Source organism: Acromyrmex echinatior, chromosome 9 (genome assembly GCF_024713525.1).
Source record: "Acromyrmex echinatior isolate Ae372 chromosome 9, ASM2471352v2, whole genome shotgun sequence".
NCBI lineage: Eukaryota > Metazoa > Arthropoda > Insecta > Hymenoptera > Formicidae > Acromyrmex > Acromyrmex echinatior.
Window position 1 is genome coordinate 6,524,567 of NC_141860.1, and position 25,896 is coordinate 6,550,462.

The 25,896-nt window shown below is 29.0% G+C and overlaps 2 protein-coding genes and 1 pseudogene across 6 annotated transcripts; 1 reads left to right on the plus strand and 2 right to left on the minus strand.

Moving 5' to 3' along the window:
- Nucleotides 1-6: 6 nt before the first annotated feature.
- On the minus strand, nucleotides 7-2,825 carry LOC105151082 (uncharacterized; annotated as a pseudogene).
- On the minus strand, nucleotides 857-18,274 carry LOC105151083 (multicopper oxidase 3). Of its 2 annotated transcripts, none has more exons than XM_011064596.2 (12): nucleotides 18,041-18,274; nucleotides 8,310-8,377; nucleotides 7,503-7,792; nucleotides 6,251-6,461; nucleotides 5,787-6,055; nucleotides 5,248-5,371; nucleotides 4,941-5,161; nucleotides 4,634-4,820; nucleotides 4,145-4,351; nucleotides 3,843-4,061; nucleotides 1,608-3,743; nucleotides 857-1,089 (listed from the first exon to the last, which is right to left on the minus strand). In XM_011064596.2, exons 1-11 carry the CDS (start codon nucleotides 18,109-18,111, stop codon nucleotides 3,397-3,399), a joined length of 2,214 nt encoding a protein of 737 aa, XP_011062898.1. In that variant the 5' UTR covers nucleotides 18,112-18,274; the 3' UTR covers nucleotides 857-1,089; nucleotides 1,608-3,396. The 2 variants fall into 2 exon arrangements, with proteins under 2 accessions (XP_011062898.1, XP_011062900.1); XM_011064598.2 differs by lacking the exon at nucleotides 18,041-18,274 and adding an exon at nucleotides 10,176-12,052.
- A 910-nt stretch (nucleotides 18,275-19,184) lies between these two features.
- Nucleotides 19,185-24,503, plus strand: msl-2 (male-specific lethal 2). 4 transcript variants are annotated; one of them, XM_011064587.2, is made up of 4 exons: nucleotides 19,185-21,177; nucleotides 21,381-21,616; nucleotides 22,025-22,225; nucleotides 22,308-24,503. In XM_011064587.2, the coding sequence occupies exons 1-4, from the start codon at nucleotides 20,586-20,588 to the stop codon at nucleotides 22,578-22,580; spliced, it is 1,302 nt and encodes a 433-aa protein (XP_011062889.1). In that variant the 5' UTR covers nucleotides 19,185-20,585; the 3' UTR covers nucleotides 22,581-24,503. The 4 variants fall into 4 exon arrangements, with proteins under 4 accessions (XP_011062889.1, XP_011062893.1, XP_011062894.1 ...); XM_011064591.2 differs by having other exon boundaries at nucleotides 19,188-21,177; nucleotides 21,381-21,544; XM_011064592.2 differs by having other exon boundaries at nucleotides 19,193-21,177; nucleotides 21,381-21,544; nucleotides 22,028-22,225.
- The last annotated feature ends 1,393 nt before the right edge of the window (nucleotides 24,504-25,896 follow it).

The window sequence follows — 25,896 nt, forward strand, 5'->3', positions numbered from 1 at the left end:
TAAGTACATTTACTAAAATTAACTCTTTGATTGTGACATTTATATACTTACAAAGTATAAAACTTGTATATATGAAACAAAATATTATTATGCCAGAAGCTGTTAACAAAACTGTAATTTTCAAACTTTTTTCATTTTTGACATGAAGTTGATTGGTTGGACTACATTACCATTTATACTTTAATTGTGAAAAATGATTTTTAAATCTGTAAAAACAGATTAGAAAAATATTTATATGAAAAGTAATTGCATTTGGTAAAATATATGACTTTAGGATCCCCTTAATAATTTTATTTATGTTTATTAGAGAATATACAGCAAAAAAGATAATTGTGAGTTATATCGTATTTTTCAAATTGTCATCAAATAAATAAAATCATTTTTATATAGATTTATAAAATGGTCTATTTTGCGTAAGCAAATCAAATATACAGTGTCTAAGAGAAAGACATATAAACTCATATTTTAAAAAATATTCTATCATCTTTTTTTTTTCTTTACAATAATGTTATTTCTATTAACTCTTATGTCTTACATAGCTTATTATTATTTTTTTAATATTTTATTTATAATTTATATAGCATTATATTCATTCGTCAGATTTTAGAGTTTCGTGATGCTTTGTTATCACATGGGCGGAAAGTTTGATTTTTCGGGTAAAACTGTGTCCACAAATCTGACAATGGAACGGCTTTATCCCGAGATGTAAATGTTGATGTCTAACAAGATTAGACGACGTCGTAAACTTTCGTTCACACATATTACATGCGTAAGGCTGCTCACCGGTGTGCTTTCTTCTGTGCTTGTTGAGGTCTCCAGCGTGATTGAATTTCTTTTGACAATACTCGCATATTAATTGTTTTTTTCGTATATTTCTAGTGTTTTCACGGACTCGCAAATTGTTGATATCATCTTTATTTTCTATATTAATAGAATTGCTGTTTTTTTCGACCTTAACATCAATTTCCATAGCTTTCTCAATTTGAAAATTTTCATTAACTTGTGACTTTTCCATTATTTCTAAATTGCCGATATTCCAATAAATTTTGACAAAAATTGCCCACCGATTTTTCTAAATGCGTCTTAAAGCTGCAAAATATGTTTCAGTTAGCGTAAGATATTTTTTATAATCTCTAAAAATAATTACAATGTGATGTAATTTACAAGTTATTTTTAAAATATTACAATAATAGATATATGAATACAATAAATGTTATAAAAATTATAACAGTTCAATAAATTTCTCTATTATACACATATAATTCATCTATTACAACATTTATTTATTATCCTAGAAAAATACATGGATAACACTCGTTGAAAATTGTTTCATATAGAGATGAAGCTATTTCCTTATATTTATTTTACTTTATTTGGCGTCTACATTTGAATTAATTCTCAAAATGTATATAATTTTACATTATAGGCAACTCTCATTACGAATAACATCAATTACATTTTTCTATAAATTATTATTCATTTAAATGTGCAAAAAAAAATTTAATTTCAAATTCTCTGTAGTCACAAATTAATATTACATCTTATAGATCAATCGAAATTGGAAATAACTCGTTTGCAATTTATCATATAATATTACACGTCCTTACCAAAATTTTAAATTCAGTTTTTGTAGAAGCGTGTGTTACCTCGTCACTTCTAAATACAGGCACAATATATTTCTTGTAATTATTAAGTACAACAGTGTTCTTGAGTATTACACAACGACATACTTCCGAATATTACCATTGACGTGAAACAGTACGAAAGCAAAAATATGACTAGCCAAAAAAAAACAGTAGATAAACTATTGTCAGTATATCTGAATAATAACATACATTTCTTCAGTAAAACGGATAATACTGTGCGAGTATGGCGTAATACAGGTGCCATCGGGGAATACCCGACTAGTATGTCCAGACAAACCTCCGGTAAACACGTAGATAAATACAGATACTTGTTACACACACACACACACACACACACATTTTTTATCTCTCTCTTCTAAAGACTTTTTCTGCATATATACATATATATGCTGAAAAACAGCCTTTATAGAAGAGAGAGATAAAAATACATATAATAAAGAACATCTCTAAATATTATAAATAAATAATTGTATTAGGAATCAATCTCGCATATAGAAATTTATTTAGGAACTTTGGATTGTTTACATATTTGAGATTGCATGTTAGTTATAACAAATTTAAATGAATTTTTGTATAAACGATGAGTTTATATTCCATGATTTTCTATAAATATTACAAAATATCATACTCGTTACATTGATCCTTTGTTAACAAGAATCGAGATATTCTTAAATTAAGGATTTTTCGAGAATTAAACTTTTTAAAGATATCGTGTACATTTTAAAAAATAGCGTTTCCTTGATAGAAATACACATATATACATGGATATGTATATATATCCAAAATAAAGAAACACAACCATACAATTGATAATGATGCTTACGAATCTTCTATCGATTATGTTAATAGTATGATTAGATTAAACACTATTTACAATACGTGATTGAATAATTACAGTAATAATTATAGTAATGTATTTGTCAAGATTTCGTTTTTATTGATCATACTTTAGTAATAGATTCTTTGGTTTGTTAGAAGTTTGATCAATTTGTCCTCAAAGAAAATACACAATGATATCAAGCATTATATATCTTTATGCGATATCTAATTCCGATCAAGAAAAATCATCTAATTTTTGAAATTGATAATCATTATCTATTTCTTTTCTCTCAAGCTCAATTTCTTTTTTGAATCACGAATATTATACTATTTATTTCTTATTACACTATCGCCTGACATTCTCGCCGATATTCTGTGTGAAAAATAAAAATGATTCATTATTGAAACTAATAAGAATTAAATTAGAACACTGTATACATTACCGGATAAGGTAATTGGCAATCTGACAGTTATAATTGTAATCTATTTTTATATCACAGAAATGCAAGTCACTTGTTGTCACAACATCCGTTCGCTCGTCGAAGATAAATGCACAATATGACCGCGAATATATTAAAAAAATTTTCTATCGTCATTTCATATAAAATTCAGTTTCGCGAGAAATAGCTTAATAATTTATCTACCACCAGCGACAATAAAACAGACAGATGTTTCCTAGAAATATTAATACTTCATAATATTCAATTATGACAAAATATCCGTCCATTACTGGCACACGATCATTTAATTTATTTATGTTCTGTTCGTTTTTGCGCATATTACGTGCAATGATTGTCATATTTGTTCAAAATAAAACGAAGAGAAGAAAACGTTTGCCAGCAAATTCGTGACCATATTGAATTAAATCTGTTGTAAAAATCTTCCATAATGTGACTCCAATACTTCAAGGCTATTTACATAAATATATGTCTTAAAACATTTGCACGCGAGACATAGAGCTTAAAAGACAAGTGATAAAAAGCAGCAGTGTTATACTCGAACTGGATGCCGAGGATGTATAGAATAGACGAGCTGTCTCATAAACGAGCTGTCTCATAAACGTCATGTATATTGCAAATTGTTTAATCATGTTGTCAAGATACTCGTTGTTCTTTGATTGTTTGTAATTGGTTATTGTCTTGTTCGTCAATTTCCAGTCACCACATTTAGGAAAATTATTAGGCACAGGTGGCATTTCTTCATTTTCGCCCACCTTGAAAATCAGTGCCATTCCTACCTCCGCATGAAACTCGATATGGCAGTGGAATAGCCAATATCCTGAAAAACATTAATCAGCTCGATTATTTATCGGCATACATTAATAACTCAGTTTTTAAAAATATTATTTGTCTCTTTATATGTGTTGTGAAGTCTTACCTGGATTATTAGCGTGAAATCGTACAATAGTATAACCACCGTCGGGTACGGTTACCGTATCCTTCAGAAGTGCCCGTTTAAGTTTTCTGCGTATTAAACCTTGTTTATCTAGTTCTCTCACTTCAGCGATGGTAGTATTACGTCCTATTCTTTCCATAGCCACTACACGGAACTGATAGCCGTGAAGGTGAAACGGATGATTTGCATCATACGGAACACCTGTCAAGGATTATTAGTTACTGCGAAACTTAGATGGTTTAAACAATAGAGATACGCAAGAAATATTTATTGCTTATACACACCTTCATCGACAAGAACTAGTTCCACTACGCTATCAGTTTTAATCTGAAGCACATGAGTACAAGCGCAATATTCCTTCTCGCATCCCTCGACCGTGCTGGAGTTGCAAAATTGATCTGGCTTAATAAGATATCTTTCAGGCAGGAGCGGAAACGGCGGTAGCTTCATTGATATGTGATTCAATTGCGGTGTGAATGTTTGTGGTTTTACTAAAAAATCATGATCGAAATATTTTATGAAACAATAAACGGTATACATTCTCTATAAGTCTAAACTCTAAACCTGTGTGTTAAAAAGCATATATGATGTACAATCGAATAGCGTAATTGAAAGCATTTAGTAAGTGGAATATTTTCCAATAATTAAATAGTTAATTATAGATTTGTTAAAATATATAATGCACATTCATTTAATAGATATTGAAAATTTTATTTTTCCTTATTTTTTTATTATAAATTAATTTTTAAAAATATATATTTGAATATATTTACCTTGATGGAAACCATATAAATCCTTGCGATGAAAATTTGGATTATCTTTCCCATAAAAATCATATGATATGTAAAATTGATAATCAGGTTCTCTGATATTTGAAACATCATCGTCGTCCATCGCATTCAACATTGGCATACTTATGCTATTATTTGATTCAGTTCCTTCATTTAAAGCGTTTACTTGCTAAAACCAGAAATGATTTTTTATTTCTTCTAAAGAAATTCAAAACAAACATGAAATAACATTTCTGTAACCATTTAAAAAATATACAGAAATTACATGAAATTACATTAGTTTACATACCAGTCCATAGGAGTTATTTCTTACACGATCATATGAAACTTCTGTTATCGGTTCTTCATCAGGTGCGCCCTCATATCGCAATTTTGCGACTTGATAAGCGCTCGTAAATCTTTCATCGCAATCCATCAATCCTCGAAATCTTATCCAGTAATTGTCTATCGATTGATCCATGTTAATTATAAAATCAAATCTTTCCCCGGCGTAACTTATCAGCGATTCGGCTGCAATCACATTACATAATATATATTTAAAAAATTACATAATAAATCTATAAAGAAATAATAGGAAAAAATACTGAAAATCGTACCTTGTACCGATACAATATCACGCCCATCTGAACTGATTACGTACAAAGTATGATTGTCGACAGAAACTTCTATAGGGCAATTCAGGAACTCTGCATTAATAAGTCTGAATCTGTATCGAGATTTCTACGAACATAAGTACACAATAAATAAAAATCAGATTGGGATAAAAATACACACAAAACATGTAATTTTATTTTTAAAAAGAAGAAGAGAAAGTAAAAGTGACTTTTTTTTAGAATAAAATTATATTGACTGTAAGATTTCTTTTGAAACAAATAGGCTGATCTGTAAAATATATAATTCTTTTTTCTTTTGTTATTAAATAAAAATATTTTATTTATTTCTTATATGATAGATATAAATATACATTTAAGAAATTAACAAAATTAAAAGTTTTGAAAGCGTTAAAAATAATGCAATAATTGCTGTATTTCAAAATTGAAAATTAGCTCAAAATAGATTTGAATAACAGGATGAAACATCTTATGCAAATCAGTCTTTTATATTAAGAATACTTTCTCTTATGATTGAAACTTACCGGTTTTACGACGAATGTTGTAATAGGCATATCAGCTACCATCTTATTTTTATTCTTAAATCGGCCCAAGCCGTTTACAAGTAAGTTCGGCGCTTTGTTTGTACCGTCAGCGTGGTAATGCGCCAAGAACTTGGTGAGACCCAATTCATGAACCCAATCAGCGACTATTAATGTATGCTCATCGTAATCATATAAATCCTTGTGCCAGTTCATTTTAGGAGGTACACGAACGATTAACGGACCGAACACGCCATCACCTCTTTGAAATCCTGCAGACAAACATGCAATACAAAATATTATAAACAATGGAACTCTTGGAAACAATTCATTTTCCAGAGCATTGTTATTAATGACTATCAACAAATTATTTTAAGTTAAATGGATTTGTTGATTTAAGCAATTTAATTTCTTCAACTTTCTGCAGATAATATCAAGTACGAATACTTGGGAAAAATTTAGCGTACCTGTATGAGAATGCCAGAAGTGCGTGCCGGCTTCAGTGGCGATGTAATTGTATTGGAAGGTTGCTCCAGGAGGAATAGGACATTGTGATACGTAGGGTACGCCATCCATGTATGGCGAGGCAACATGATGCTGACCGTGCCAGTGCATCGTAGTGCTTTCCGCGTGCAATAAGTTAATCATATCGACTATTATCCTGTCGCCTTGGCACACCTATAATTAAAGTAATTTCCCTTAGAATATTCTCATCTCACTTAATTTGCTTGATCTAATTCGCAACGACCGCTTATCGATCACAGTCAATCACGCTAAAATAAGATCATATAGACCGCAATTCGATCTATATATCGTTATCGGCCGAATACCATTTGCGGTTTGTAATTAAAATGAAACGTGATTGACTTATCAATAATTCCCGAACATCGCAAAGAATTTTATTTTCGTATCTATAATAATTATGATGAAATTGTAAGCGAAATCTAGAAATATAATACGTATGTGTATATTACTCAATGCTATCACGAAAACAGTGAGATTCACGTTGCAGATATCTTATACTGTAATGACTGTTTAACGAGCACTCCGAGGAATTATTTGCGCGACGATTATTCTGTCAAACAAATGTTTGTCAAACAAAATAATCGACGCACGAACAATTCCTCGGAGTGCTCGTTAAACCGTCATTACAAGATTCCACTCAATAAAATATATTAAGGTATAGGATATCTGCAATATGAATCCCACCGCACTGCTCTCATAATAGCATCGCATAATGTGAGGAAACATTGGCGAGCAGTAATCAAGCTGCAAAAGATTGCAATGAAGGAAACGAAGCGATGAATCATTTTTATCGATCATATTAAAAAATCCAGCTGACTAAGAAAATAGTAATTAGTGATCAAATGAATCTCATAATAACCTATGCAAATTACTTTCAAATAATTTTGTTTACATCCGCGGAATTTAAAAATACACACACAAAGAATAAAGATCGACTGAGAAATAAGCGGAAATTAATTATATGTAATTAAATAACTAATGACTTATAATTAAAAGCTTAACAGTTTTTCCTTTTTAAATTTTTATTACAGAACATTCATTTCGTTCATATATTTATTCATTTTCTATTAATAGCACATGTAAAGATTCTCGATGTGATTTTCCTGCTGAATAAAAGATAATATCGAAATAAATAAAGCAGAAGCATAAATATAAAAATATGTATTACGAAATTTTTTTATTATTATTACGTACCTCGATCGGCGGGCCTGGCATTTGCCGGTTCACAACCATGAGAGATCGATTTATACCATCCGCCGGGATGCAATGAGGCCGAAAGCAGTCTGTGATATTAAAGGGGCAATTGTAACACGCTTTACTCATTGTCTGGTAAGATTCCAGTTTGAAGGTATAATAGCAGTCCAGAGGCGCCGCATCATCCTTGCATGTTCGTCGACATGCATGATGCTTCCAATCGATGACGTCGACAATTTCCGGATCAATCGGCGTCAGACCAAAGTCATTGTGTGTTGTTATTACCGTTTCTAAAATCCGAAACAAATGCTGATTTAAAAAAAAGATTCTATCACTAAAACTCTTTTCTATTTCCCCAATCTAATTGCATTCTCAGACAAGATGTACAGATGAGAATGTAAGAAATATTTAATAATCACACTTGTTATACATATTTCAATTGAGTTTCAAATAAGGTCTTAGATAATATGCCGCGATCATCTTCTGTTATTAAAAATAGAATATACGATAATAGTGCTCAATTAATTTCACTTTTTTAAAATTATATTATATGTTATTATATTATTTATTATCCAATGTACAATATTATGTTTAATAACTTATAAATTAGCCAATAATATATTAATATGTACAGATAGGAGAATGTAGAATGAAAATGTTTGAACATATTTTTAATATAAAAATTTGATTTCATACAAAATCAAAAATAGGAAAATGTCAATACAATCCAGACATGTAAATGTACAATAAAAATGAAAAATTCCAATCAATGTCACCAAGCCGAAGTAAATAATGAAAAGCACTAACCTGATAGACTTTTATAAACAACCAGTTGGAGTAGAACAAGCAGCACGTTCCAGATTGTCATTCTCGATCTGTAATCAAGGCAACTTAATTCAGAATACATCGAAATATATCAGATACGCATAACACGTAAAGTTATATGTAATGCTTTGTGAAATTACGGAGATTACAGAGATAACAAATCGACGAAGATAACCAAGATAAACTTTTATAAACTTTATATTTGCAATTCCTAAACTATGCACTTTTTATTTTAAATATATTTATTAGTATAAAACTTGACATACATGATATTGTACGATTACTTTTATGAAAAATTTGCGAGAATATATCTCGCTTAATTACTATAGACGCATATATAAAACAGCGTTTGATGTTTCAAGTGAGAAACTACGTTGATATTGATAATGTTGAAATTCCTAATGGATCTTACAACATAACATATACGTCGTAACTTTACAAGTTTAGCACAACTTCACGCAACCTATTGCATCGTTGCAGTACACACTAGGCATAGCTGTTATTTGCAATTATGATAATAATATTAATAACCATCATTATTTCCTTGTTATAAAAATTTTCCCTTCCACGCGAATTTATACCAAAGTACTTTTCAATCTTTTCTTAATAAAACAACTTTAAATGCCAAAACAATTGTTAATAAGTTCATCATTATTTATATTAATTAATAAAATATTAATTGTTTGTTTTTATTATCAAAATAATTTGATTTTTTATTATAAAATATTAACAAAAATATGTGTCAAGTTATATATACATATATACTGTTATGTAATACTGACGTATATTTAATTATTAATTTTTAGAATGTAATCAACATAATAATTTATAAAGTTTTTAAATAATTTATATTATTAAATTAATAATGAAAACGTTTTTGTTAAAGAAATTTTTAGATTACGTTTTGTTAAAGAAATTTTTAGAATACCGCTCTGGCTACTTGCCAGTGAAAGTTCAAAGAATGCTCAAGAAATGTACTACGATCTGCGAAACATCTTAGGAATCTTAGAAATATTAGGAATCGATTTAATTTTCTGATATATTTCGTTTGTGTTTTGTTATTTAATGTAAATATTCTCTTAACGAGAAATGCGAGCAACTTTAATATTAAACGTGACATTAAACCCGCATCGTTTACGTATATTAAAGTCAGGATTGCGCGAAATCAATCGAGATATGTGCAAAAGTTCTTGAATGTACAGCACGTGATATTTAGCGATAATGAATATATATATTTAGCGAAATAATGAAAAGTATAACCTTTTTTTTGTATGCTAACAGAACAATTAATAATATTCAACTTTTGCGTTACAATATCATCTCAAAGTGTCTTTAAGTGTCTTTTGTAGTGGAAATTGTATAGAGATATCCAGGAATTTGAAGGATATATATTTTAGTCTACATTATTTGAAGGCTTGGTGCCTAATTAATCTAATGTAAGATTAATTTTAATCTGATCGGTTTAATTTACTCTTTATCTTCTTTTAATTCTAAGAATTCAACATTAAAGTTAATCTTATATTAGTGGAATTGAAGCCTTGGAGTAATAATAATTAAAAGCATTAATCAGGCAGTATCAAAATAATTTATAATTTTATCTAATTTTATCTAATTGTTGCATCAAAATAATGCATAAATATTACACATAATTGCCGTGCATCATTTAGTGATAAATATCATTAAAATTAAAAAACAAGAAAGATGCGTGTCGATATTTTTTAAATATCACTCTTTAAATTAATGGGATATTTCGATTTGCGATATAAAAGCAGGATATTTTTTAACGATACTGTACTTCCAATCATTTTTTTAAGAAAGGAAAGGTACAGGCAGATTAATGTCACTTACCGCATCGCACTCAATCACAGTTAACAATTCCAAACACTGCAATAATCACGGGAAGATAACGAGCATTAATATATAAGATTAAATAATTCACACTATTACAGAAAATACTTGATACGCGTCGCCGGGCGTTCAACTCTCCTGGCCACGACCGAGATTCGGACGCACCATACTATGCACGCGTTTACATTGAACGGAAGTCGCGTCTCTTCTTTTGTCTTTGTAACGAAACGCACGACACACGGGACGTTTTACGTGGATGACGCTTTACAGAAGACTGGACCGGCGTCACGCGCATTCGCTCCTCTATATGATAATATAAGAGAGCCGCAGGAGGTCTTTTCCTCTCCTGAAGATCGTGCGTATCCCACAAGAGCAACCACCACGAGAGGGGCCTTCTGCCTGTAGTCAGGTATAAACGCACGCACAATGACGATGACGTAAAATTGTAGAATATTCACAGATTTTTTTCCCTTTTCTACAGAATTCTCCTACCTGAGTCCGTTGCTCAGCTCGTAATTGTCAATAACTATATCCTCCGTTTTCCCCGGAATTCATCAGTGGACTTCCCACTTGTTACCCGAAGAATTCGCAATGTACACGTATGCACAATTATTAGTTATATGTAGATATGGCGGAGTAAAATTAAGATCGGTATATCCCCGATACTTACATCTTCTAATAAAAAATTAATAGAGATGTTTTACAATGAATAATTATAATAATTGGTGGGAAAATAAGACACACTTTTGGCGAATTAAATTGCAGATAAACAGATAAAGATTTTTCAGTTAGTTTTGCATAAACTTTACTCTGTAGTTTAGAGTTTTTTTTTATATAGTAGATATATAAAAAGATGCAAAATATAATCGGTTTCTTTCATATATTTGGAAGAAGAAATCATTTTAGATAAAAAAAATAGCTTCTCTTCTTGAAATTTATAAAAATGTGATATTAAAATTAATTTTAAATTTTAATCATATTTTTAATAAACAATAAAATATTTATAAATATAATTTTTTATAAAACTTATCTAAGTAATGCAATTAGCAATTTTATGTTAATATGAAGCTATTTTATTTAAGTAACTCACGTATTTATATAAGTTTAACGTAAAGTGCAGATTGTAATCATTTTAACAATATCGCATAAAAATAATTTGAAAACAAAATTTGAGTCATCTTTTATCGTTGTTTATCAAACAACTTGTACATACATACTGAATTAAAAGCGAATAAGACATTTTATCGCCGAGATAAGAAACTTGATACTTAATATAAAGTATAAAGACATTTCGTATGAATATAACATACATCTGAACAATTACATAAATATAAAGCAATTTACAAAAAAATAAAGAAATTATGCAATATTATCATTTTATATATAATCTATATTACTTTCATGCTAAATTGATTTAATTTGTTCGATTTGCTTTAAATTCTTCCGCGATAACAAATGAATTCGTACATGGAAACACTCTATATCAAATGTATTTACAAAATTATATCTGATCGAAAATAAATAAAACACAATATACAATTTACGATATTTATAATTAATTGCACTTACTTTACTGCACGTACAAATTTCGATTCTTTCGTAATCAAAAGAAAATCATCGGCTACGTGACATTGTTCTTTCCAGTTTCAAATTTGTGGCTTGTTAATTCTATTGCAGTTATTTCGTAAATATGATGATTGATATTTATAGACTGATTTCTCTTGTTAACTGACTTGATATTATATTCACCGTTTGTCCATCATCGACACTTGACGCATTGTAATACATATACATATATACAATAACAAGAAGAAGAAAAAAGAGAAAAAAGAAAAAGGAAGAAGGAGAGAAACTAAAGAAGAGGAGAAAAGAAGCGACGTCGAGTTATACGGTTCAAAAACTTGATTTGTAATGGACTTATTCATGAATATAAAACACACAGCATACTACGTGTTCAATTTGAAATGTAAAATTATCGTTATCTTTGACGGAATCAGACTTAATACCCAAACGAATGCGATAAGTATGATGTCGTGGATTTCAGATTTAGATATGTCGCGTCATCTCGCGTCTTAATTACAGCATGTAATATTAACATAATTTCCCATTATTTAGAACACTTCTTCCCTTTATTAAAGATATATCTACATTATAGAATATTCGTTGCAGAGCACATCTATATATTTTTATCATATATGTATATGACATGAAGATTTTTTTTTTTATGATAAAATTCGGAGGAAGATAAAATTCTTTTGTTGAATAAGTAAAAAAAAGTTTTGCCGAATAATTCGTTTGCAGCAGCCTTGAATTGAAGTAGATAGTCTACTCTTAGCAAGCGTTATGTATTTATAATCATTATTATCTTGACGATAGCAGAAGAATTCACTTGGAATATTATAGCGAAACAATTTGCAGATTCTGCAATATTATCTTCAACGAAACTAATATTCTTTTAACAACAATTGATAAAAATTTATTACGATTACATCCAATTTTGTTTGTCCTGTAATTCATTTGTGCACGAAATGACTATCTTTTCTTTAAGGTACGTGTAAATGCGTGTATCTTTCCTGAGACACGTAAAGCGTATCAGACGTTCTCACGTTTTATTGCGCACGTCTAAGTGACGTGTTTTATCGATATTATCTATAATGAATTCTGATCTTGTCAATGTAATTAATTAACTAAGAATAAATTCCTGGGATCGATCTATACATATCATCATACATAAACACAAACATACATATACATATATATATATATATATATATATATATATATATATATATATATGTATATTATACATTATTATACTGCACATTAGGATCTATTGAATAAACCATGAAACGAGACGTATATTATTAATTGCACATATCGTATAGTGTCACTCACTGCTTCCGTGAACGGCAAAAATAAAGCAGGTGTACACAGATAAACGTATGTACAATTGCTCCAATATATATATGCAAGCATGTGTTTTATTAATTGATGAGGCAATACGTAATATCACACCATAAATATTTATGACGCCAACCGAGCAGCTTATGTAATCGCAAATGAGAAGTAAAATGTAAATATACATATATTTTTTAAACGCTTTCATACAATTGATGAAACATTTTTTTAGAAATTTGAAGTACTTGCTAATCGGACTAATACTCGTTTTTGTGTAAATTAATTTTAATCTATAATTCAGTTGCACTTCATTAATTTACACTTCATTTGTTTCTAATTATTAAAACTAGAAGAGGATGAAGAGTTAATTATTGAACCGAGATTAAAATTGAACTGCATTGGCAGAAATAAGCATAAATCATCTAAAAAATAGGTAAATAAAAAAGAAATGACGCATCCATTTTGCTGATATGTAATACATTGTGAATTTTTAACTAGATTCTTGAAATGTAATTATATGTTAATCTTCAACTAAAGATTGAAGATAATCTATAATTATTTATATAACCGTGAATATTAATGTTGGTATGTTGAAAATATTAGAAAACGAGATCTCAAAATATTCTATTAAGAATTCATTTCTATACAAATAAGTTTTGCTTTTACCGTATTTTAATTTATTTATTATCCACATAAAATGAATGTTTATGCGCATCCTAATATCCCTTCAAAGACAATTTTTTTAAATATATTTAATACAATTAATTTCTAACTCTTTGATAATTATTAATAATTACAATAAGAACAATAAATTGATGAACTCCTTCTATTAATAAATTGTGATAAAAGAGGCAATAGGAGTCGTCTTAAGAAGTAATTGCGCAGTGTCAAATATTAAAATTAATTATCTTACATATAATGTGACAATAATTTACATAATTTATATTACTTGATGTTGTATTAATTTACATAACTTGTATTACTTGACTTTACAAGTTATGTAAATTATTATCACATTGTATGTAAAATAATTAATTTTTAAATATTTGACACTGCGCAATTATTTCTTGCGACGACTCCTATTGCCTCTTTTATTATTAATAATTATTATTATTTTATGTATGAAATGATATTTTTTTAAAGGTACACACAACACGGTGACATTTATATCTTAATTGTGAAATACATCCGACACTAATAATAACTAAATTCTGCTGATATTGATATACATTTTATATGCACATCATTTTTTGAGATAAGATACGATTAATAGATGTTTTCGAGACGATAATTCCATTGAAATTTTTTATGTCAATTGTATGTTTTTAAATCTTCGTGAACATATTTAAGTTTATAAAATATTAATTCTTATATCGAAATGTATATAAATATATCATATAAATTTTTTTTCCAAATCAATGAAATGAAGTACGGAAGTAAAAAGGGCAGCATTCCGTATTACGAGTCAGATGAAGTTTTATTCGGCACAATTTTTATAAATAAGGCAGTCGAAATCAGCATGGACATCAACTTTTATTTCTTTGGCGCAAAAAACTCATAAAACAGGTTTTAAAGGGAATTCCTCGTTCGATCAGGTTAACGTCAAACGGGTAACCGGTAGTTGCCAGCTCGCGTCAATTGATGACGTTGAATGGCTGTATAAGAACTTCCTAATTTGTTCATTGCAATCCATCTATAATTTATGTCGTAAACAAGTAATTTTTATAAACTTAATTTATAAATTCTTTTATCTTACAAATTTATAAGAACTTATAAATTTATAAGTTCTTTTATCAATTATTATCAAATTTTATCTGTCACAATTAATTAATTATTCACTTTAAATACGAAGCGCCACTACGGTTTGAATGTTAAGTTGTTGAACTATTATATATATATTCATTTAAATGAATTAATTTCAGAAATGATAATTGCATGCCGATATGGTTGTCGAACTTTCAATGCAATCAATCTGAAATATTAATCCCCCCAAATTTCCCAAATTTAATCTTAAAAAACTGTAATAAACTTATTGCGAAAAATATTGCCTCGGCCGAGAGTCGAACCCGAATCTCTAATTAATTATTCTTCTCAATAATTTGTCGAAGAATATCATTCGATTTGCCATCATTTCTTGATGGTTGTGCAAACAAAAATGCTGATTTCTGCGTTACGTATTACGATTACCTTGACTATGTACTTAGAAGAATATATATAAAGCATATGTTAAAAGAGATGGATTCTCTACAGATTAAAACTCTGTAGATAAAAACAGATATATCGTAAGAGAAAGAGAGAGAAAAAGATGTTGCATATTACATAATTTGGAATGAGTCTGATCGTGAAGGTCGCGTGATGAACGCGTAAGGAATAACGACAAATTGATGAACGTAAAACGCGGGAGCATCGTGAGAGCAAAAGGCAAATTATCTACATTGTACGCGATGGTCTTACCCAACCAACTATCTGCACGATGGGCCATGGCCGCAAAATCAAGGGCCATGGAAAGTAGACGCGAGTATGAAACGTGTGTAGATATGTAGAAACGTTATGAAACGGATGAATGTGTTTCAACGTAACATTTTCCTCAATTTTCCGTGTTAATGTACAATATTAGTCATTAACGTCACTACAGTCATACGATTCTTACAAAATATTCTTGTACGTGATTTTAATAATTTATATCTATATTTAACATTCGCGTCAAATCGTCATACGCCATATAAGCGGAATATTTCCATATTAGAACTTGGAACGAGTGTAACTCTTACAATTAATGTAACAATATTATACAAATGTAATTATTAGACTTTTTTTATAATAATAATAATAATTTTTGTAATCTTTTTAATCATTATAAAATATAATACATGTTTATTTAATAAATACAACTAACGCAAACAGAAATATTGTAGATCATCGTGGGTAACTCATACAGCGTGCAGATTGTCAAGTTATTAAAAATTGGCCCGACACAAAACGTATTAAAGATATAAGTAAGATATTAAATATTTCAACATATAAGAGAATAACAAGATGAAAAAAAATGTCTTTCATCTTGTTATTCTCTTATATGTTGAAATATTTAATATCTTACTTATATCTTTAATACGTTTTGTGTCGGGCCAATTTTTAATAACTTGACAATCTGCACGCTGTATGAGTTACCCACGATGATCTACAATATTTCTGTTTGCGTTAGTTGTATTTATTAAATAAACATGTATTATATTTTATAATGATTAAAAAGATTACAAAAATTATTATTATTATTATAAAGAAAGTCTAATGTGTGTATTAATTACATCATATATTATAATTATTATCCACACACGTGTGACAACAAAAATTATTTTATAATTACGTTTCTTTTCGTACTCAAAACTATCAAACTATCTGTATTTGTATTGTGTAACTCTCTTATCGACAGTATAAGTATTGTTATATTGTTATTGTGTAAATTTTATTATATACAAGTATATAATAAAAAAACTGTAACAACAATATAATGATAACAAACTGTTGTTAAAGTTTAAAATATGATTGAAAAACACAGGCAATAGGAACAGGGAATAACAGATTTCAATCAGAACTAAAAAACAGTTTTTGATTTAAACTTGTGATTTTCTTATTGTGTAGTAAAATTTTAAATATTTAATGATATTTACAATTTTATTACACTATTTGATATAATTATTATTTCTAATGATTTTTCATAAGATTCCTTATTATCGTCTTCGCTGAACTAATTTTCGCAAAATGAATTTTAGTCACACCTATCTCCTAGTCAAATTTAAATTATTATGCTTTTATTAAGTTTTAGAGTTACAGAATACAGTACAGAATATAGAGTACTGCATTGAATGGAAAGTTTAGAGTATATCATTGATAAAACGAAACGTATTAACTTACTATATTACTTTAACTGCATTTTGATAAGATACTTTATCAAACATTTTGATAAGATGCGTTATAAAATGAAATTTTTTTCACTCTAAAACGTTACTTAATCATATCTTTAAAGAAGATAATACGTTAATAGTGAAAAGAAATAAAGAGTAAAACAAAAGATTCCAAGAAATTATAGATTACTATAAAAATCTTAAAATTAGATTAATATAAAGTTATGGGCCTTCTACAATAAGCCATGAGTCATAAATCAGAAGTAAGAAGCTAAAAATTGACCAATCACAGTCGTCAATTTTCAGCTTCTGACTTCTGATTTATGACTAATGGCTTATTATAGAAGGCCCATTATATGCCGCGGAAAAAAAATAGTTAAAAACTACACTGATTCAGCAAATCTATAGTCGTAATATACAAACAGTCAATTTTCTATGTTAAAGTAGCAAAGTTGACAACTGAATAACATTAGCGATTTGTTAAATCATCAAATCTTCTTAGATATTGAATTCGCACAGTAAGTTATATAGGTTTGCTGTACCAATTAATTTTTTTTTCATGTGTGTATATATACATAACAATGTAATATTTTCCAATAATATGTATATTTAATCAATATTGACAATTTTACTACGATAATGTATATATATATATATATATACGATAATATATATATATACAATATATAATCCTTATCAAAGACGTATCATCGTCATATATCGCTTCGATATGATATTCATTGTAAAATTAATTTTAATATTTACCTATATATAGTCAAATTTATCATATTTATTATCTATAGCCAGGTTTAAACTATTCAATTTAGAATTTGTTGTATTAGAATCAATTTTTCATACAAATTTAATCTCATCTGCAATGATACCGCATATCCAGTCCGAAACCAAGAGAAAGTCCAGTCCGGATTGAGTGTATCTCGGCGACAACGTAATGTTAACGAAAGTAAAATGTGCGAAACGGTAACGTAATAAGACACAAGGACAAAAAGAAGCATTTCTCTTGAGTCCTGACACAATATAATATTAGCACAATCATAAGCAACTCACTTGATCGCGTTATACCATATAATTCTTCTTTCTTCATAGAAATAAATTCCTTTCTTCGCACATCGAGTCATTATGAGCGACGATCACCTTAACCGAGGTTAAACGTGTTTATGAAGACAATGTTTAGCCAAAACAGATAGCCAAAATAGATAATATTGGTTTCCTGTCTTTTTGCATGTAATATATCGAGGCAATATTGATACAAATGAGATATACAATAGAACTTCACATGCGATTAAGATACATACGAAAAAACATATAGAAAAAAATATATACATATACATATAAAATTTTTTTATTGAAATATTTGTTATAATAATATATTTGATTTGTGTAAATACTTAAAAAATTAAAAAAAATTTTTTTTTCGACCGTCAATGATGTTTATAAAATTGAAGTCAAAGAAAGTTTTTAAAAATTAAAAAAAATGTGTACGAATCAGGCACATTATAATAAACATTTTTTTCCTTTTTGATTTTCCGTAAATTTTTTAGTTTCAAAGTTAAAAAATATTTTAGATAAAGTAAGTTTTCACACAATAAAAAATTCAATATCTGTGAAAAATCATTATAGCAATTCTTTTTAAAAAGCATTTTAAAGTTTAGAAAGTTTAGTTTAAAATGCTTATTTGATTATTTTGTCCAATAAAGTCTCATCTAGATATACTTTAATTAAAAAATAATAAATATATAAAAAAATATCCATTTTTAATTTAAAAACAAAATATTATAATGTCAACATTCAAACATCAGTTTAAAGCTCTATTTTTCTTCTTTAAAATACATATCTTTTATTTTTCTACGATTTTTTTTTTATCGAGACTTAAGTTTTTGTAAAATGCAAGCGTTTTTGAATTTATGAACGGTATTGATGTATATACCTAATTCTTTTATATGTATATATCTGTATATATATATATATATATATATATATATATATATATGTGTGTGTGTATGTGTATTTATATATTTCATGTTTTGTACGTTATTTTTTACCTTTTCCTTGTTCTTATGATTTGCAGTTAAACCCTCGCGTATTCGATAAGAATACAAATTTGTTCGATATGTAATATACATATATAATGAGAAATAATGAGTTTTTATCTTTTTGATAACAGGCTGAAATAGATATGATGTTAACAGTCGTAGAAAGTTGTTTTTTTTATTTTCTTCTTTTCCTTGAAATGATATTTACTTAAAATATATTTATTTAACATCGCTAAGTATATTTCTTTTTTTATTAGCTGACATTTCGTGTGTCTCTTCTTGGTCTTTAAGACCCAGTTGCATCAATGCTACTTTGACTTTAAGGAAGGCTTAAAACTCTCTCTGTTTCTGTCTCTTTCGTTTTAAAATGAAACAGAGAGTTTTAAGCCTCGCTTAAAACCAAAGTAACGTTGATGCAATCGAATCTATTCTAAAGTCTATTCTACAATATGCTTTTTGTTTCCTGTTTCTTGCTTTTTACTATTTTTTACATTTTGTCTTTTTGCTTCTTATCCGGTTTTTTGTTTTATGTCGCCTGAGATAAAAATTAACGAACTTTGAAAAAAATACGTAACAAGAAATATAATTGTTGATAAAAGATTGCAAAGGAGAAAAAAATAAAAGATAAAAAGCAAGAAATAAAACAAAAAGCATATTGTAAAATAGTTTTAATAAAAAAGAAAAAATAAAATTGAGGTAAAAAGGCGTAAAGAAAATTCTATTCTAAATGCATGTTTCAATAGGTGTGCTTGAGTTGTTCCCCAAAATTTATTATTATTCCCCACCAACACTAAAAGTATAGACAATTTATTTTTATCTATTTCTATCGAATTGGTCTTTAAGTAAAAGTTATATTTTTTACAACTGCAGATCAGTTTATTGTGGCCAATAATAAACAAAATTTTAATTATAAACAAGAATAGGAAATGAAAAAAATAAATAATAGTTGTACAGCTAACTAAAACAAAATTTAAAAACGATCACTTGACTGGCTGTGATAGGTTTAGTGTTAAATAAGATAAATATATACTTGAGTGTTAAAAAGAGAAAGCAAAGATACCGAGTATAAAAGCAAACAATGCAAACAGACCTTATTTTGTATACAAATTCGAAAAGATTCGAAAAATAAGAAAAAATATCTTAAGTACCTTTTATTTAGTGACAAGTCGACATAAATATTGTTCTATCTTTCTTTGCATTCCATGAGTAACAAAGGCAGAACGATACTTGTGTCGCTAAATGAAAAGCACCCCTGTAATTGTCCGACTTGACGTCAATCGCTCTGAAACGCATCCTACTTCACTCCGTATAGAATAAGTGACGTCAATGCGCGTCGCGCCAAAAAGAGACTCGATGCGCCCTCTATGGGAACGCGGCGGAAGCATGGGACTAGCCGATGAAACATGGCGTATGTTTTGTTTGTGTGCGCGAGGAGGATGGTTACGCGCGGAGCGTACGGCGGCGGTTGTAAGGTTTAGGGTTTGATATTCGTGGCCGCGAAAGGGTGAGAGAGAAGCGAGGGATCGCATGAATCCGGACGCGAAGCGGCGCGCGACGCGATGAACGCGACGAGCCTGTATGTGTCGACGTGTCGACTGGTGCTGCAGGCGGATGCCGAGGATCCCAACTCCTGGACGGATCTCTATAGATTGGTACCGTATCTGCGGCAGAGTCTCAGTTGTACCGTCTGCTCGAATCTGCTGATCGAACCGCACACGCCGACCGAGACCAACTGCCAGCATCATGTATGCCGTGGCTGTCGCGGTGGCCGCAAGAAGCTGAAGCCGTCATGTGGCTGGTGCAAAGACTATGACAAATACATAGAGAACGTGCAACTGCGGATATTATTGCAGTGTTACAAGAAGCTGTGCGAATATCTAACCAGTACCGGGATTTACCGCACTCTGTTGCTCACTATCACGTCCGCGAACAACGCTACCACCAATGGCGCACCACCCACTATTGATGCTACCGTCAATCTAATGGAGATTATCCAGGAAGGTGCGGGCTTCAAAGATGAGTTCAAGAGCAACGCCGGCCTGTCCAAGTCTGCATATAGTATCCTACCGTGCGTTTATACCAGTACTACCTCTACTCAGACGCAGGCGAATAACATCCAAACTACTGAAGCAATATCCCAGAATATACCTGGTATGTATAACAAAAACTATTCCCTCGAAACGAGTATTATTACTAGATTTTGCAAATATCCAAATACAATCATGTTAATGACAAATCATAATTTATAACAATACAAATATTATTTATTAAACAAGTGATAAATAATCTATCTATTATATAAGTGATACTATATAAGTGATAATCTTTCTATTATATCTTTACTGTTAAATTAGAATCGCCAACTATTCGTACAGTATCGAATGGATCCTCCATATATTCTGTGATGTACGCTGGATCTGGTAATAAAATTACTATAAAACGGAAAGCGGCAGCTACAGAGGATACAGAAAAAACAGGACAAGATACAGATGGAAATCAACATGGCACTGTAGGAGGGGTAAAATGCATTCCGTCTTCCCACCTTAAATATGGGACCCCTTCTGAGAAAAAATCTTCAAAGAGCAGCAAAGTAATTTCAATAGATATTCGGTTAATGTTACACCTTACAGGATTTATATTGCACTATAATTTTTATTTAAATGCTTAAAGATGTTCGTCCTTTGTTAACACTTCTTGTAAGGTATAATAATTTTTCTGACTTACATCTATTAACAATTATGATTGAGCTTAATTAACCTGTGCATATTTATTGCTCTTATGTTTATGCTAATATTAATTTTATAGAAATCTTTACTTACGTTCACCTAGGTCCCATAAAAAAAGATTAATGCAGATGTGTTTTGTTTGTCTTTAAAAAAAATATTCGTTCTAGTTTTTTTTTTAATTTTAAACCTACCTCTGCATTGATCTGTAATACTTAATTATATTGATATTTCCTTGTTAATATCGACAATAATGTAATTTGCTTTGTTGTAAGCAGTCGTCAGGCAGTTTTAAAAAGCCAAGGTCAAGTTCTACTAGAAGTAAAAGAAAAGGATGCAGATGCGGTAATGCCACTGCAATACCTGGGAAACTTACGTGTTGTGGTCAAAGATGTCCTTGTTATGTCGAAAGTAAACCTTGTGTGGAGTGTAGATGTAGAGGTTGCAGAAATCCTCATACAGCAGATGGATTAAAGGTATCGTTCCTATTTGATTAAAATTCATTGTATATTTGAGATTCTACCTTGAGATGTCTTATATAATTCTTCCATATTTCAGATCCGTCCACATATACCTGAACTTCATAATTTACAATTACAACTGTCCACTTCTTTGGATTGCGACGCGTTAAGTGGAGATCCTCTAGGATCCGTGCCGCAATGTCTCTCGACGTCTCCTACAACGATACAAGTGTTAAATGTATATTCTACTCCGAGACTAGACATTGACAATGTACCACAGAATTTACCTGCTGCTTTGTTAGTGGGTGAAGATGCTATGGTAAGTACTGAAAGTGAAGCGGAAGATAGTGATATACAAATCGATGTGTGACAAAGTATTTAAATGGACATGGCGGAGGGCCGTACCGCACCAGTGATTATCAAAGTGTGACGAATGCGCGTCTCAACAGGGAAAGAGCGCATCATGTAAATAGTTCAATTAGAACCATTAAAAGGAATAATTACAAGAATCAAAAACATAATTATGAATTTACAAGGGTAAATTAATTTAAAAAATATCGTATATGAAAAAAATAATAATTTATGGTTTACTATTCAAATATTTGTAAATATTTCAATATAACATAAAAAATGCAAATATTTAATTAGATGCTTAATCATAGCGAGTCAATTTTACCTATAAAATTAATCACTTATGATTTAGCATCTATTATTTTGTTATATATAATATGTTATATGCGTTAGCCCTTTTAAACTTATACGAGCGCTCATAATCTGAACGTTGTTCGGTTAATTGTATAGTATAAAAGGCAAGTTTGATAGAACATAAAAATATTTCTTCCACATTGATTGACTGTGTATTATATGATGATTTTAATAATTTTAATGATGGATGAATGTATTTCATTCATATCTTGTATACATGTAATGTTGATAGCACAATTTTATATATTTGGAATACATATATATGAGAACATATTTTTAGTTGATATACATTCTTAACGATAATTATCTCATTCAATTTGAATTTATAATAAATTGTTTATTAATGCCACAAAAACGAATATGAACCTATGAGAATTAATTGGGCTGTTTAAAAAAGTGAGTTAAATTTACATATTCAAAAGTCGATGCATTTAATATTTACGCGTCAAAAAATATCTCGTTCAACTTGCCAGTTGTACATACAATGACAAAAAGATCATTATCTATTTTGCATACTGATTTTTATAATCTCTAAGTAAAATGCAGAGTTTGTGGAACAGCAATCTGTTAAATTATACTACAATTTAGGATTGCATCGAAATAATAATAAATACTCTAAGTGAACAGCGTATACTAATAAAAAATCTAAATAATAAACGCGAAAAACGAGGAGATCTGGATATCTGGATATCTATACGTAATATTGTAAAAATTGTTTACGTTATTTTATAGCATAATTCATAAATTTCATATATTTGGATAAAAATGGAATTTTTAGTTGCCTAAAGTTTGAAATTGAAAACAGTTTCAATAGCGTTATCAGGATTGGTTTATCCGTAGGCACTATAAACATTGGCCTAGAATAGAAATTTACAAAACTGTCTTTAATGAAAAATATCACTAAAAATAAATAGAATTTTATTATATCATAATTCAAAAAGAAAATAAGTATTGTGAAAATAAGTATTTAATAGTTTTTATTTTAAACTGAATATTCTTTTCTCTTCTAAAATAATAGCCACAATTTAGATTATGTTAATTAAAAAGAGGAGTGACATTTGAATAAATTAGCAAGCTAGCGTATATATAGTTTTTCTCTCTTCTACAACAAAAATACATTTTTTTCTTCCAATAAACAAATGGATATTTTTTCTTAAATGGCACTATTTATGTGTCTATAGACGGCAAACGGCTAAATTCGATCCTGATTATTGTATATATTGTATAAAATTATTTTTTATTATAGCAAATTTCGGAATATTCTATTTATACGAATATAATTGAACGTGTTAATTACTCATTAATGCATACGAAACATTAGTACAAAAACTAATTACTAAATATATGTAGAATACTTTTTATTTTTGCGTACGATTGTGTGTGCATGTACGTGGGCTCTCTAGAGCATCTATATGAATTGTTATTTGTAATCGCACTTAAATATTAATGATATATATCTTTTTCTCTTTCTCAATCCTTTCGCAATAGTCAACAATAGGATATACTTTCACAGTATGTATACAACTGTGTGATCTCATAGCTGTCTGGTGGTAGTTTGCGAAAGTTCATCAATCGTGCAAAAAAAGAATCCACGAAGTAAATGCATATACATATAAGCTAATACTTTTTTAAATAAGAAATAAAAAGATTGATATATAGCATACAATATGACATATATACATTATATAAAAATAAGGCGATATACAATAAAAAGCTCACAACATAAGATAAAATTAATATATATCGTATTTTTATACATATAAAAATTAATATTATCAAGTTACATGTTATTAAGTACCATTTTAATTCACATTAGTCTATAATTTTGAGAATTACACAAATATACAAAATAAATTAAATCTTTGTTTGTTAATTTTGTCTTATGTAAAGCTAATAGAAAAAATTGGGAATATGTATGAATTATTTAAAAACCTATTTTTTTTAATAAACTAGGAAGAATTACAAATTCTTTAAAACCAATTACATTAAATATCTCAATGCATTTTAATCAACATCGCACACTGATTATACATTTCATATACATATATGTACATATTAAATTAAGATAAAAATGGCAGTCGGGACCTAGCTATAGTTTAAATGACAACATTCAGGCATAATTGAGGAGTAACTTCTAAAATATCATGGATGATCATTTGATGATCATCAATAAAAAGCATAATACTTATACTAAATAGATAATTATATATAATATAGATATATATATATATACTTCACATTCCAATATTTAGTTGGAGCGCGATTTCTTATTTCTATTATGAGCAGAGTTGTGCCACAGACCTGGAAAATCGGGAAAAGTCAGGGAGAATATAAAAGAGACTGAAATTTTGAACTTTGCTCACAATTCCCTTAAACTGCTCTTATTTCAAATAATTTTTATTTTTTAAACGTTATATCTGATGTTTATAGTCAAATACGTTTAAAATTCGTACATTTTAAAATATAAATTTTTTAAAATTTATATTTTATTCGGTAATTTTATTTAATCGCTATTTTTAATATAAACTTTCTTACAATCGTTGATTTTAAATGTTAAAATTTTATATATTTTTTATTATGTTAAAATTTTTATATATTTTATATTGATCATGGAAATTTCTCATTTTTATTTGAAAAATCTGAAAAAATCAGGGAATTTTAAAATTCATTTTCTGTGGCAACCCTGTATGAGGTATATGTCTGTTACGTTTCGAACAAAATTTATTTTAGTATTTTTTATATAGACATTGTCGACGTTCGAAGTAAAATTAAAGCAAGCTAATTAAAAAGTTACTCCTCAAGTAGAAGATCAATTATTCATGATATTTAAGAACCAAACGAACTGTAAAATACAATTAATTCTCGAAAGGCGAATGTTTATTTGAATGTAATGTCTTGTATGTACTATATATAGTGTTTGTTAACATCTTTTTTGTTCAACTATTAATGTAAGTACATTGTGGAATTAAAAGAGATGTTTT

Bases quoted from the DNA above. Each gene is read 5' to 3' on its own strand.
- msl-2 (XM_011064587.2), top strand. From the start codon at position 20,586: ATGAACGCGACGAGCCTGTATGTGTCGACGTGTCGACTGGTGCTGCAG. The intron at 21,617-22,024 runs GTAATTTCAATA...CTTTGTTGTAAG, and splicing joins AATCTTCAAAGAGCAGCAAA to CAGTCGTCAGGCAGTTTTAA. The intron at 22,226-22,307 runs GTATCGTTCCTA...TCCATATTTCAG, and splicing joins ATACAGCAGATGGATTAAAG to ATCCGTCCACATATACCTGA.
- LOC105151083 (XM_011064596.2), bottom strand. From the start codon at position 18,111: ATGACTCGATGTGCGAAGAAAGGAATTTATTTCTATGAAGAAAGAAGA. The intron at 7,793-8,309 runs GTTAGTGCTTTT...TTCGGATTTTAG, and splicing joins TGTTTATAAAAGTCTATCAG to AAACGGTAATAACAACACAC. The intron at 4,821-4,940 runs GTATGTAAACTA...TTCTGGTTTTAG, and splicing joins GAAATAACTCCTATGGACTG to CAAGTAAACGCTTTAAATGA.